The 14,022-nt window shown below is 39.5% G+C and overlaps 1 protein-coding gene across 1 annotated transcript in view; it reads left to right on the plus strand.

Moving 5' to 3' along the window:
• The window catches only part of gli1 (GLI family zinc finger 1), a 110,818-nt gene extending 97,914 nt beyond the window's left edge, over nt 1–12,904 (plus strand). Inside the window, exons 9-13 of the mRNA XM_088338817.1 lie at nt 1,435–1,584; nt 3,458–3,622; nt 3,698–3,940; nt 6,818–7,124; nt 8,391–12,904. Coding sequence (XP_088194943.1) covers nt 1,435–1,584; nt 3,458–3,622; nt 3,698–3,940; nt 6,818–7,124; nt 8,391–10,900 — 3,375 coding nt within the window. The 3' untranslated portion in view covers nt 10,901–12,904. The remainder of the gene's footprint in view (nt 1–1,434; nt 1,585–3,457; nt 3,623–3,697; nt 3,941–6,817; nt 7,125–8,390) is intronic.
• Nucleotides 12,905–14,022: the final 1,118 nt, after the last annotated feature.

Raw genomic sequence — 14,022 nt, forward strand, 5'->3', positions numbered from 1 at the left:
GCTCCTCCTTTTCTGGGTTTTCCTAGTATTGCTAAGCGGCATTTTCGATCTGTTTTATCCGTAAACAATTTTTCTGAAGTTGAATAGGCTCACGTGACGAGGCTGCTACGTTTGATTGGTCAAACATGGTGGAGCCTTTGTCATAATATATGCGCCTTAGCGGAGACAGACAGACTTACCTGGAGGGGATTTACTAAATAACGAAGTAACAGCTTCGACGTTGCCTGATGTAGCGCAGTAAAAGTACCATTTTTTTCCTTCACAAATTTACTTGAGTAAAAATAGAAGTATCGGAATTTTAGAATTTCCCAAAACGTACTCAAGTAAATGTAACAGAGTAAATGTACTCAGTTACTACCCAACTCTGTTGGAAAGTGATGGATTTTCTGCAGTGTTCGAAGGAGTGCAGTGTTCATTTTACCTCTGAAAAGTGATGGGTCACGGGGACTCGCATGCTGAAAAATCTATGGGTCCCAACAGAGATCTATGGGTCCCCAAAATTTAGTGTGCTCCATGCCCTTACAAACTGTCGTATTTTCCCTTACAAAATACAAAAAAATCTTTTTTTTCAAACATGTTTATTTATTTAGTTTAACATGTTATATTGTTAATTAAAATTTTGTTGCGAGACACTGAGTTGCTCGACATGAATGAGGTTTATTATAAAAAAAGTTCAAAAATGAAGTCGCTTGGACGTTCACTGTGGAAGGAAAAAATACATGCAAATATAATTAAGTAGAATAATATATTTTCTTATTCAAATTATTAATTCATGTTCTGCATTAAATTATTGTTGGTAATATACTGATTAAAGGGATAACCACAAACCTGTCTTTTTTCATGTTCTCCTTTTATACTTCCATTTTTTCTTAACTTCTTCAAACAACAATATTGATTCGTAATATAATGCATCAAAGCAAGTGAGCCGCTTGAGAGCCGGCTCTCTTTAATGAGTTGAGCCAAAAAAGCCGGTTCTCTAAAAAGAGACGGACTTTCACTACACACCTCGAACTGGAGATCGGCGTGCAGACGAAAACTCGAACTGCGAGACCAAAACAACAATGGCGGATCTGCGTCACGAAAAGTTTAGAGTGCGGTAAATCTTTGTTAAAAAATGATAATGACAATCTTGTGTCAAAAATGTTGCGTCCCAAGGACGCACGTTGATTTGACACGATACGTCCCCAGCAAAAATAATGTGTCAAGGACGCAGGGACGCGGGCAAAGGAGAACACTGGGAGTGGTGGGTGTATTGTGGAAAGTGAAAATATCTAATGAAATAAATAAGAAGAGCTTGAATTCGGGTAGCATGGCATCACTTTACACATGCAACAAACTTCTTCACAGCTGTCCCAGTTCAAATGAGACTTTGACGTCCCTAGCTGTCAAAGGCATTGAATCGAATATTGACGATTTTTTTGCATTTCTGTGCAGCACATCAACAATGAGCACATCCACGGAGAGAAAAAGGAGTTTGTGTGCCATTGGCAGGAGTGTTCCCGCGAGCAGAGGCCCTTCAAGGCACAGTACATGTTGGTGGTCCACATGCGCAGGCACACCGGCGAGAAGCCACACAAGTGCACTGTGAGTCCATGTCATTGCTTGGGGAAAAAAATCCGGTTTTGGCTGAAAATAGATTGATTTGAAGGTACAGTCTGGTTTTGTGGGTTCAGTGGTTCTTAAATCGGTACCCCTGGAATCTTTGAAGTAATTCAAGGGGTACTTAATAGTAGGAAAAGAGGACTCAATGCAAAATTTCTGAATTGGATTACTTTTTACCAAAACGGGAACATGTTTATATCTTGTCCAATTTATAGATGATTTTGCTCCTTTCAATCATTTGTAGTCTTAAGGAATCTAATTTTAAACTTTTTTTACCACAAAAATAGAAGTAACGGATACTTAAAATGAGCAAAAATATCACCTCATTTTTGCTCGATTTTAAAATATTTTTTCTAATTCTATATTTTTTAACTATTAAAATAAAAATCTCATTATAATTATTTTTTTCTATTTCACTAAAGAAACTAAAATCACATTTTAAAGATTAGTTTTTCCTATTTTACAAGAAAAACTAAAGTTTTACTATATTATTCAGTTATTATTGATTATTTACTTTTTATTATTTCTCTTAATAAATTAGCATGTTTTTAAATACAGTTTTAAATAATTTCCAACGGGCAGTCATTTTACTTGATACAAACAACTTTTAAATATGTAATGTCTAAACTCAACATTTTGATGTACATTGTTTATAAGTAGAACTATATTAATTAGTGGATCTTGAGTGGACACCCTTGTTCTGCCTTGTTCTTCGTGGTTTGAATTATTTATAACACATTTTTTCTGAATGTGGTTTTATGTAAGAAAAAGTCCTTAAAAAGCCTTACATTTTGCTAAAATATATCATTTTGCTCTTTTTAAGAATTGTTTTTGTTATCTTATATTTCTTATGACATAAACATGAACAACTCATTTTTATATTTTCCCTATTTTACCAGAAAAACATGATTTTTCTGGTAAAATAAACTTCTCATTGCACACAAAAAGCAAGTAAAATAGTTTATATAAAAAAGAAAGGTAATGAGATATACTATTGTCTAAAAAGGGTCTCCAACGTGGTACCCAGATAGTCCCCTAAGAACACCAGTGATGAGTCATTGAGATTTTCTTAAACTAGTGCAATGAAATAATTTTCAACCAGGGAAGCAGCTCTTCATCCAAAAAATATTTGAGTAATTGAGAAGCAACATGCAGACACTGCCCTACTGAATCTTTTCTTAAGTTGCTTCAGTGCGATATTTTGTAGGGAATGTATGTATGTTTAAGGTTTATATAAGTATGCTTAAGGCTTGTATAAGTAACCTGTATTGTTTTGTACTAAAAAATATACATTTCATAAAACAATATGCTCTATAAGGATTAATAAAGTTAAGTTAAATTTACCTTTGGAAGATGAGGTTTGGGGTTAGGCGACTTTCTCCTCCGTGGTAGAAAGTGGCCGGAAAAAAAATTCTCAACCGCATGAAGCTTTCTTATTCCACTTTAATTTAAATGAAACGGCTCTTCTCTTCTTTAAACTTTACACCAACCATATTGAATGGTTGCACGTGATATTAATATTAATAAAATGTCAAAGCTCTTAGCGCACTGGAGATACAATATAGAATTTTTACACACGACCTAGAAAGAGGAAGGGGAGTTTTTTTCTTCCGGGGGGATGCTGGGTGACCTCTCACAGCGCCACACGCCTGTAGCAGCATAAAGAAGCCCTTCAGTACTAGCCTGTACTCGTAAAAAGGAGCACACAAGACAAAATCTAACTTACAGCAATGTCCGGATATTTTTCAACATCCCGAAAACATGTTCGTATCTGCCTTCTTTGTAAGTCGAATGGTCGTGAGTAGGGGAGCATCTGTATAGTAAATTAGAATTAACTTTTGCAATCTTCTTTCAGTTTGAAGGCTGCAACAAGGCATACTCTCGTCTTGAGAATCTAAAAACGCACCTGCGCTCTCACACTGGGGAAAAACCCTACGTATGCGAGCACGAAGGCTGCAACAAGGCCTTCTCCAACGCCTCCGACCGGGCTAAGCACCAAAACCGAACCCACTCCAATGAGGTAGCGTACCAGAAAATCCTTTGTGAAATCTTCATGAGAATTTTCAGTGCTGACGGGTACTTCCCTGCCGACCAGAAACCCTACGTGTGCAAGATTCCCGGATGCACCAAGCGTTACACGGACCCGAGCTCGCTACGCAAACACGTGAAGACGGTACACGGACCCGAGGCCCACATCACCAAGAAGCACCGAGGGGACACAGGCCCCAGGCCGCATGGCTCCTCCGTGGCCCCCGGAGGTCCGGTTGCAGAATTGCTGATGGAGAAGGAGGAGAAACGACGGGAGGACTGTAAACTGATGGCGCCAGACAATGCTCTGGTGAGGATTGTTTTTAACTCCGGCTCGATATTGACCTGCCTCGCAAAACCCCCGACAATAACGTTAGTTTGGTTTGATTTGGTTATCCCTTAACCACTAGGGTCAATCAGGCACCATTTACTGTGGCGTGTCCTAGGGAAGTACAGCCTGGTGGCACCCATTCCTCTCCAGGCCACCAAATCTTTCCACCTGGTCTTGAACCAGGGACATTTTCCCAGTTTGGCGAATGTGCCAACCACTGCACCATATGGAAAAATTGTGATGGTGAAGGATCTCTATCAGAGACTCAATTGCTGGGGGTCAAACTAATTCTCATCAAGGGCCACATAAGCGTAATGGCTGTCTTTAAAGGGCCTGAATTAAGTTATAAATGCAATAGAATTTAAAATCAATGTAACTACTCCTTCATGTAAAATAACTTGAATTTGTCAATTATTAAGTCGCTCCACTAAAAAACAATGTTTCGACACATATATAATATATTTTAAGCTAAATTTAACAAAATCATCCGAGATATTTTCGGGCAGAATTTCTTCTCATTTCCACTTATTGGCATTGCTCTGGAACCTGTAATGTGTACCCTGATACTTCGTATCGTAGTTGACAAGCATTGTGGGAAATGTGGTTTTTGGTCAGAGGACCCATTTGTTTTTAGACACTCAAATATTTTAAATAAGAAGTCAAAAACCTTTTTGAATTTCACAGCTACTTTTTGATACTGATTTGCACAAAGGGTTAACATTTTTATATACATTTCTAAAATAACAACTTGTGTTAATACTATGTTTTTACAATCTTATTAACAGGTTTTGATGATTAGAAGTTAAGTCATTAATTAAAACATCATGACAGTTAGGAATCAAATTAAGTAGAAAATCGCAAAGATCCATCACTCGACGAGACGTTGGGGACCCCTGTTATAAGTTCACGCAGGTCACATAAAATGACGTGGGCCGAGATTGGCCCCCAGGCTAAGTTTGACACATGTGCCAGAGTTAAGCGGAAAATATACATCAGTACTTATAACTGGCTTTAAAAACAAAATGGACTTAATAACCAGACCTGTTTAACATAAATAAATAAATAAATATATATATATATATATATATATATATATATATATATATATATATATATATATATATATATATATATATATGGGCTCCAGCATCCCCGTGACCCTACTGAGGATAAGCGGTGCAGCTAATGAGATGATATATATATATATATATATATATATATATATATATATATATATATATATATATATATATATATATATATACATACATAATTTATTTTTGGATGCACATTTCAACTTGTCACAAATTAGGAAAACACCAATATATCTTGAGGTTGATTTTAAGCAACACACAACAATTATTTATTGGTTAGAAAATACAATAAAATAGTCAGTTATGAATTTTAAACAACAACAAAACAAGGCGCACACACAAAAAAACAGATGGCATATTATTCAAAACAATACAACCAATTTTGTTGGGTTTGTACCTGAAACCAACAGAAGATGTTGGGTCCAATGATTGTTACATTTTTAACCCGTTTCTCAGAGTGTAACACTGTAAATTGGAGAGTGGGCAATAGACTTTGACATTTCTTTAACTGCCACATACGTAAAATACTGATTAAAACCCTGAAAATCTGATTTTCTCCTCTTGCTGTTGATAAGCATCATTATCCATCCACTGAAAAAAATCAGGCATCCCTCGTCCCTAAATGCTAATGTGAATGCTCCTAACATGCATTTCACTATATCTATTTACATAGTTGCACTTACCGTATTTTCCGCACTATAAGGCCCACCGGGTTATAGGGCACACCCCCAAAAAATAGTTTTTGGTCCTATATTTTCCATACATAAGGCGCTACAATGGGAACGTCGACAAAACAGTCAGATAGTTCAGTCAAACTTATTACCCCCTTAACATTCCAAAAGCTTGCAAAGAAGCAAATACGTGTCTTAGACATGTACGGAAACAGTGTCTGTACGATGCCACCAATCACTCAAATGCATCGTTCCAAATATCATTCGGAAGGTTAAAGTCTTAGGATTCAAGAAATGCCAAACATTTCTTAGTTTCCATTTTATTTTTTGCTGGCAACTGTGTGGACAGCAAAGTAAGAATTTTATTGTGCAGGGAAATGGGGTTCTTTACTGTGCATATGACAATAAACACTTTGAATTGAATTTAGTTTAAAAATAGACGCATCACAGAAACATCAAGATTGTTCTAAAACAAGATACCGGGAAAATATAAAGCCGCAAAGCTCACCTACGTTCTCTTGCAGCCATCACGTTCAATAATGATACGTAACCATGGTCTTCTTACAACCGTGAGTGTAGTAAATCCACGAGAGTAAAATATTTACAAATACAGAATATTAAAAAATGTTTTCTCTATGCCGAAGTGCAACCTAACGTGTGATTCACATTCATCTTTTTCGGCCAATTGCAGGCTTTGTTTCGCCCCTTTAGCCTATGCGAGCCTGTAAATGATTAAAAAGGATCCGGCCCCTTTACCTCCGAATAACTTTAGCCAATAGTGACTGATTTAAATGATGATTGACACATTGTTTAGGAAATGAAACGCCGGTATATAAATCCCAGCATACACCGTGGACTACTTCGCCTTCGGGGGAAAATCTAGTCGGCGGCTGCTTGCCTTAGTTGCAAGACTTTTCGACTTAATATTGATCCATATATAAGGCGCACTGTATTATAAGGTGCATGGTCAGCTTTTGAAATAAATAAAGGCTTTTAGGTGCGCCTTATAGTGCAGAAAATACGCTACTTACTTTGATTAAAACCTAAATATTACATCATCACATGTAGTTAATCAGTTCAACTCGTTTCAGAAATCCCAGCCAAGCCCCGGCGGACAGTCATCATGCAGCAGTGAGCGTTCCCCACTGGGCAGCACTAACAACAACGACAGTGGCGTGGAGATGAATGTGAACGCGGCTGGCAGCTTGGAAGACCTCACAGCCCTGGAAGACGGCGGGACGGCCGGGGGAGGCGGCGGGGAGCCGGGAAGCGCGGCAGCGACCATGGGAATGTCAGCGCAGGCCCTCAAAAGGCTGGAGAACCTCAACATTGACAAGCTGAAGCAAATCCGCAGACCCACACCCCCGAGTCGTGCCAACAAGCTACCCCCGCTTACTTGTATGTGCCGTTTAAATGCATAGACTACTCTTGACCACATGTAAACATTTTACAGTAATGTATTTTACTTAAGTAAGATTCTTTGGTTTGTTGCTAAATCAGTTGGTGAATGGGTGGAATAGGTCAGTGTATTGTTTTGCCTGTCGTTCTGATTCGTCGGCTTAGAGGGTTTGTACCTGGGGTTTGGTTGGCTGTTAGGTATGTTGGTCAGTAGGCTGGTGCGTGAGTTGGTTGTTGGGTTGGCGGTGTTTTTTTGGGTCGTCCAGTGAATTGCTCAAGTGACAGAAGCCACATAATTAATTTGGTTCACTTTTTAGAGAGCTGGGATGCAATGATTATTTGAGGCCTTTTGTTAAGGTCGAGGAAAAGAATGAAATTGTTACATCTATGTGGAGATTGACACAGACATTTATGAGATATACAGATTCAAAACGATCAAAGGCACGCTCTTTTAGGTTGAAAATGTAAAGCATTTTGCCCAAACACTTTTTTGTTTGATAAACTGGGAAGTATGCAAAGCTAAGGCATAATTCTCTCTCCCAAAGTCCCTAACAAGGAAATGGTTAAAAGAGGAATACATATTTACTTCTTAACCTAAAACTCATAAAACCAGAACGTAGTATAACTAACTGATATGTTTTTAGTTTAGTGGACTTAAAATAGGGAGAAGACATCATTGAATTATGATCTTGCAAGAAGAACAAGGCAGAACAGGACACAAAACATCCAACCTGTCCTTACCAGCTCAGTAGCCTAGATGGTAAGGCGCCCGCTTTGAGACTGGGAGGTTCGGGTTCGCGCCCCGGCCGAGTCATTCCTAAGACTTAAAAAGTGGTCGGCGGCGCCCTCTCTTGGCTGCGGCTGCATCGGGTCAGATGCAATCGACATTTCGTTCTGTGTACATTGTTACACAGAATGACAATACAAGGAAATTATTATTATTATTATTATTATTAAGGTCTACCCCTGAGCCCTTTCTTTTTATTGAATCGCCAAGGGAACAAAAAGCAAAGGATGTAGTTATCAAAGAACTGCAACATTATTGGTCGATAGTAACAATTATGTGAACAGTGCATAACTGTCAAAATTACTGACAACAGTTCAAGCTATTTTGCAAGTGTCCAATAGTAAAAAAAGAACTACTTTTTTAAGCAATCAGAATAAAATTATCACTAACAAACACAATTGTTTTCGCATTGTTCGGTTCTTAATAACTGAATCAATATGTATATCTTCGATCTTTTCTAACTGATTTATTGTTCTCAGGTTCTGGTAATTCCATGGGAATGTGTGCGCAGTCACCACTTCTCTCAAATCGGCGTGTCAAGGAGCTATCCAACCATGAACTTGGAGGCGGAAGTTCCACCAGCGCAAATGCCAATGATAGGCGAGGAAGTGGGACAAGCAGCCTAAGCTCAGCTTACACTGTCAGCCGCCGTTCCTCCATGGTGTCACCCTACTTGTCCAGCCGCCGCTCCAGCGATGTTTCTCACATGGGTGGAGCGACAGGGGGTGGATGCCACCTCCAAGGCCACGATCAGAGCGTTGCAGATCCCCTTTCCCCCGAATCCAATCACAGAGGAGCTTCCTTTCCTGGAGGTGGGGTTCTTCCAGGTCTTTCTAACTTGACACCAGCACAGCACTACAGTCTGAAGGCCAAGTATGCAGCAGCCACCGGTGGTCCACCTCCAACTCCCTTACCCGGGATGGATCAACCAGGAAATTCCAGCAGAAGAGGAGCCATAATGGGTGACTTTCATAGTCAACCTCTGCCTCCATTCCTTCAACATGGTGGTCCACGCAGACATAGTGCAAACACAGAGTATGGCACGGGTGTAATTTACCCTCACCAAGCACCAGGCAACACCAGTAGAAGGGCTAGTGATCCGGTTAGATCAGCAGTAACTGACCCGCTAGCCCCCCCAAAACGGTTCAACAGCCTCAACAATGTATCAATGATGGGCCGGAGAAACGCTTTGCAGCACCAGGACCCCCGTAACACAGGACTCGGTCGCCACATGTACTCCCCTCGCCCCCCTAGCATTACAGAAAATGTCATGATGGAGTCAATGAGTATAGAGCGCCAGCTACCCCCTTTGGATGTCAGAGACCGTTCAATGTTGGTTCCACCTGCAGAGGGAGGTTTCACGGGCTACCAGCAGCAGCAGACACTAGGACAGGGTGGCAGACCAATTTCGAATCAATTATCTCCAGGCCATGACACTCTGGGCTGCCCGGACCAAAGTTACATGAAGGCGCATTACCAGAACCAAGGAGAAGTCACTCCAAGAGTTAGTGGAAATCTTTTAGGCCAAGCAATACCAGTTCAAACAGAGGTAATGTCAAACACACTTCTTCAACAAGCTGAGTATGGTATGAGCAACTGTCAACTCAGCCCCTCAGGCCAACATAACCCTAACTTGTCACAGTCAAGTGAGACTGCAGGTGGTCAGTGGTGCAACAGACAGAAACAGAGCGGGCATGGTATGTCGTATACAGAAACAAGTATGCAGCCTCAACAGTCACAAGTCCATTTCCACAACCCTGCGGGTGTTTACCACAACCCTGAGGGACCACAGAAGCTCACAATCAAGCCTGAACAGCAGTTTCACCCAGGCATGGGGGGTGCTGATTCTTGCCAAAACGCTAAGCTTCAGCAGCAGCGTCTACTCCTTCAGCAAGCTCAGGGATTTGCCCCACAGTCCGGTGGTCGACCAATGGTGAGGAACTCAACCACCTGCGACTTTGAAGCACCAAACCAGAACTCATTTTCCAGTGGTGCAGGAATAGGCTTGGGATGCACCAGTGCCACCTTATCCGAAGGCCAAAGGCCCGAAACCCCCATGATGCAGGTCAAAGAGATGATGGTGAGAAATTATGTCCAATCCCAGCAAGCTCTAATGTGGGAGCAGCAACAAGAACAGCAGCAGAGTCCGATAAAGCCACCTCCACTTTCCGATAACATGGATCTTGCTGCCCAGCTTGGGTCAATGGTGCAACACAGTCCCCAACACCAAAACCAGAACATGTACTCAAACCAGTCATACCCTTCCTACACCAACCAGAACCTCATTATGAGCCCACAAACAAACACCCGTGGTGCTGGCCCAGTGGCATCTAAAGAGCAACCGATTATAAGTATCCAAGGCTCTTGCTACAGTCAGGAGATGGTTCTACCAAGGCCACCTCCAGGACAAAAACCTCTGAGTCGTCAGAACAGCTTGTCACAAGTCGGTGGAGGCTACGTGGGAAGTCCGCAACACCTCAGCCCTTCGCATTCCACTTCCAGTCCTAGGAGAACTCTCCGCCTGCCTCCAGTCCAGCATCCACAGAACGAAATTTTCTCCCAATCCAATAATAATGTTTACTACTCGAGCCACATGCATAAGGAGATAGAAAAACACATTGACACCCATAATGGACATTGTTTCCCTCAGCAACACAGCATGGGGCCCAGCGTAGGCCTGACAATTGGTACAAAATCCGCACCCATGGCTCCTTACCCAGAGTCCGGCCCTATTCCTAATGCCTTAGAAAACCTGGACCTGGATAATGCACGCATAGACTTTACTTCCATTATCGACGACACAGAGCCTTCTTCTTTCAGCCCCCTTAACCATCCCATTCAGGGTCCACTGGGGTCTTCCTCGCAGACATCTTCTCGTCTCACCACTCCGCAGACCTCTGTCAGCCTGTCCAACATGGCAGTTGGTGACATGACATCCATGCTTACCTCACTGGCAGGGGAGAATAAATACCTGAACACTTTATCATGAACTTAATCAAAAACAATTTTTTGTTGTCGTCACAGTTCACCAGCACATATTGGTCTAGTTTGAGGAATTTGCTTTTTGTGTTTGTGGCTAAGTGCTCATATGAATTCATTTTTTTTTTCTAATTATCTATGGTTATTGGACTATTGTTACCCAACCGGATTCCTTTGCTACAAGAACAACAATAACTTTATAACCAAAGGAGCCTACTTGTTCCTTTGCTGCCTTCCTATCTAAGTACGTATATTTACTGCCTTGTGATTTTTGAATATCAGTTTTTCAGAGTTTAAATTTGAAATTGCTAAATCTGGATTGTATTTCTTGATTTAGGCACAATGGATGAAATGTTTAACTCACAATTCAAATGTCCAGATTTCAATGCTTAGCTCTTACCTTTGGGTGTTGTTCTCCTGCCTGAGCAGGGTTTTATACGGGTGCTCTGGTTTCCATCTTTCCTTGCTAACATTTAAAATCGGTCGGACTATGTAAACCCAGGTGGCAAACTAGTGAGGGTACTTCTGATTTATTTTCATTGATTGTACAGCTAAAATCCAATTCCGATTCAGCTGTCCCATTTCGTCCAATCATTTCTCCTTTTTAGAAGCTTGTATCATTTCCCCGGAAAAAGGGCATTCCAGAGGCAACAACGGTGACTGAAGGATACCATGTACATAGCTAATTGGTACTTTTGTGATGTATTATATTGTGTATAAGACGACGGGCAAACTTTTTGTCTCGTGATGATGCTTTTTGTGGTAATACTCAAGCTGTATTTTTACAGTAAGATGAAGTTTGTGGTCAAGGCGATAACAGACGTTCTACTAATAATCTTAGTATTCGGTGCCAATGGTCCTGCAGTATTTCCTTCCCCATGATGAATTGTGCAGCACACACAGAATCTAAGGTCGCAGTTTTAAAGTTTAAAGGAACAAAAAGTGTTTGCACTCCGTCCACACATTTACCGTCAAGTTTCATTAAAGCAGCTTTATCTCAACATTAGCATGGTTAGCATAATAGTACATCTACCCGTGTTACACCATTTGATGACTGTTGTTGACTTCATCTTTGCCTCAATCACAATGAGCTAATTAAGCGCATAAGCGGTTAAAGTAGGAGACAAGAAATGAAACTGTTGTCATGTGACAAACATTTGCTGAGAAACAAAAATGGTGCCTAACATAACATGGGCAACATGGCAGTTAGCAAGTCCGCTTCACACAACTGAGGTTTTGGGTTCAAACCAGTTTGCTTTTCCTCTATGGTTGCCCTGGGCATTCTCTGGCTACTCCAGCTTCCGCCCACATTCCCAAAACGTGTTTATTATGCTCATTGAAGACTCTAAATTGTCCATAAGTGTGCATATAAATAGCAATAGTCTTGCTTTGTGTGCCTTGGAATTGGCCTGGGACCAGTCCAGAATGGACCATGCTACTCTTGCCAAAAGCCAGCTGGGATGGACTCCAATTGACCAGCAGCACAGAAAACGGATGGTTGGATGAACCTTGGTGAGAATACGATGCTTTGAAGTACGCTTCTGCCGATGGGGAAAAGCATCTCTTTCGCTGTGGCCTCCCTTTCACCGCAGACTGTTAGCATTAGCGTCACGGCAATAACATAAAATGCTGTCACTTTTTTAGTCAAGCAACACGGCAGCTGGACTTTGAAGGCCACATATGAACACAGCGAGCTACCAAAGACGCCCTTACTGCCTGAAAGAACGCATTGTTTAAGAAACTAACAATATAAAGCATGAACCTATAGTTCTGTTCATTAGAATGTACAATATTTTTTTTCTTGTTTTTCTTAATGAATGAACTTCATGGATGCTGCATTTAGTGTGTGTGCGCGTGTGGGTTTGTGTTTGTTTTCTTTGTGACATTTTGCTGGCAAAAAAATACTATCAACTTAAGCAAATTAAAAACTATAAGAGTACGTAGCAATAACTTTATAATAGATAGAAAGCCAAGTGTTATATTTTCTGCACACTTTTTCTACACATTTTTGTGAGTTTTTTATACAAATGTTCTATATTTTATCTGTATAAATAAAAATGTCCAGTTTGCAATAATTGCAGCGTGTGTGGATGAGTTTTTGGAGGCATTTTAGAGTAGTTCACACAAATAGTTTTAGGTTTAGAGTTCCTGTTCACGTATTAAGTGTGAAACAAAATCATGAAAAAGGCTATTTAAATAATTTACAAAAACACACCACGGTGGGTTTATCCATCAATGGTATGATCAACCACACGGGGCGAGGATCTTAATTATCTTTTAGGTAACTGCGTTATGTGGAATTTCACCTCGCTAAAAGAGCTGAGACACCAAAGAACAAGGCTGCTAAAAAAACACGCTTTTCAACAAGGAAGAGAGGTAAAAAGAAAAACATTCTCTGATATCAATGGGCGTGTAGGCGAAAATGTTTAAATAGTAAATATTTACGTATATGTATATATATATATATATATATATATATATATATATATATATATATATATATATATATATATATATATATATATATATATATATATATATATATATATATATATATATATATATATATATATATATATATATGAACGTTTAAACATTTATATACTAGTATTTATTTATATGTTTAAATATTTATATATATCATATTCCTAGTCTTACAAAGTGTAACTATATTTAAATACAAAGAAAATCTAGCAACGTTATATTTTTTTTACTGATGTGAAGAATTGTTATTTCATATACCTACAAAAATAAGAGGTACACAAAGAATAATTAAAATATTTCTTCAAACAGTAAGATATCCTAAGGACTTATTTTACCTTTGACAAAACTGTTATATATGACTTGATTGGTGTTAAAATAGAAATATAAAAATGAAATATCATCATTGATAGGATCTTTCTCTTTTGATAGATTTTTCTTCTACAAAAAAAAGCTAAACGCGGATGAAAAACTAAAATACAAAATAAGGCTTCTTGTGTGACAACAAAAATAAGTAAAATCATCCATACAATAATGAAAAGAGCTGACAATAGAATTAGGTTTTGTCTGAAAAATATTTGAGCCCTTAATCTATAATATTGAATTGGCTGTTTTTCATAGAGAACTTAGTGAAATATCGTATGCTACAAT

Source organism: Urocampus carinirostris, chromosome 6 (assembly GCF_059441175.1).
Source record: "Urocampus carinirostris isolate Australia breed hairy pipefish chromosome 6, RoL_Ucar_1.0, whole genome shotgun sequence".
Taxonomy (NCBI): Eukaryota; Metazoa; Chordata; class Actinopteri; order Syngnathiformes; family Syngnathidae; genus Urocampus; species Urocampus carinirostris.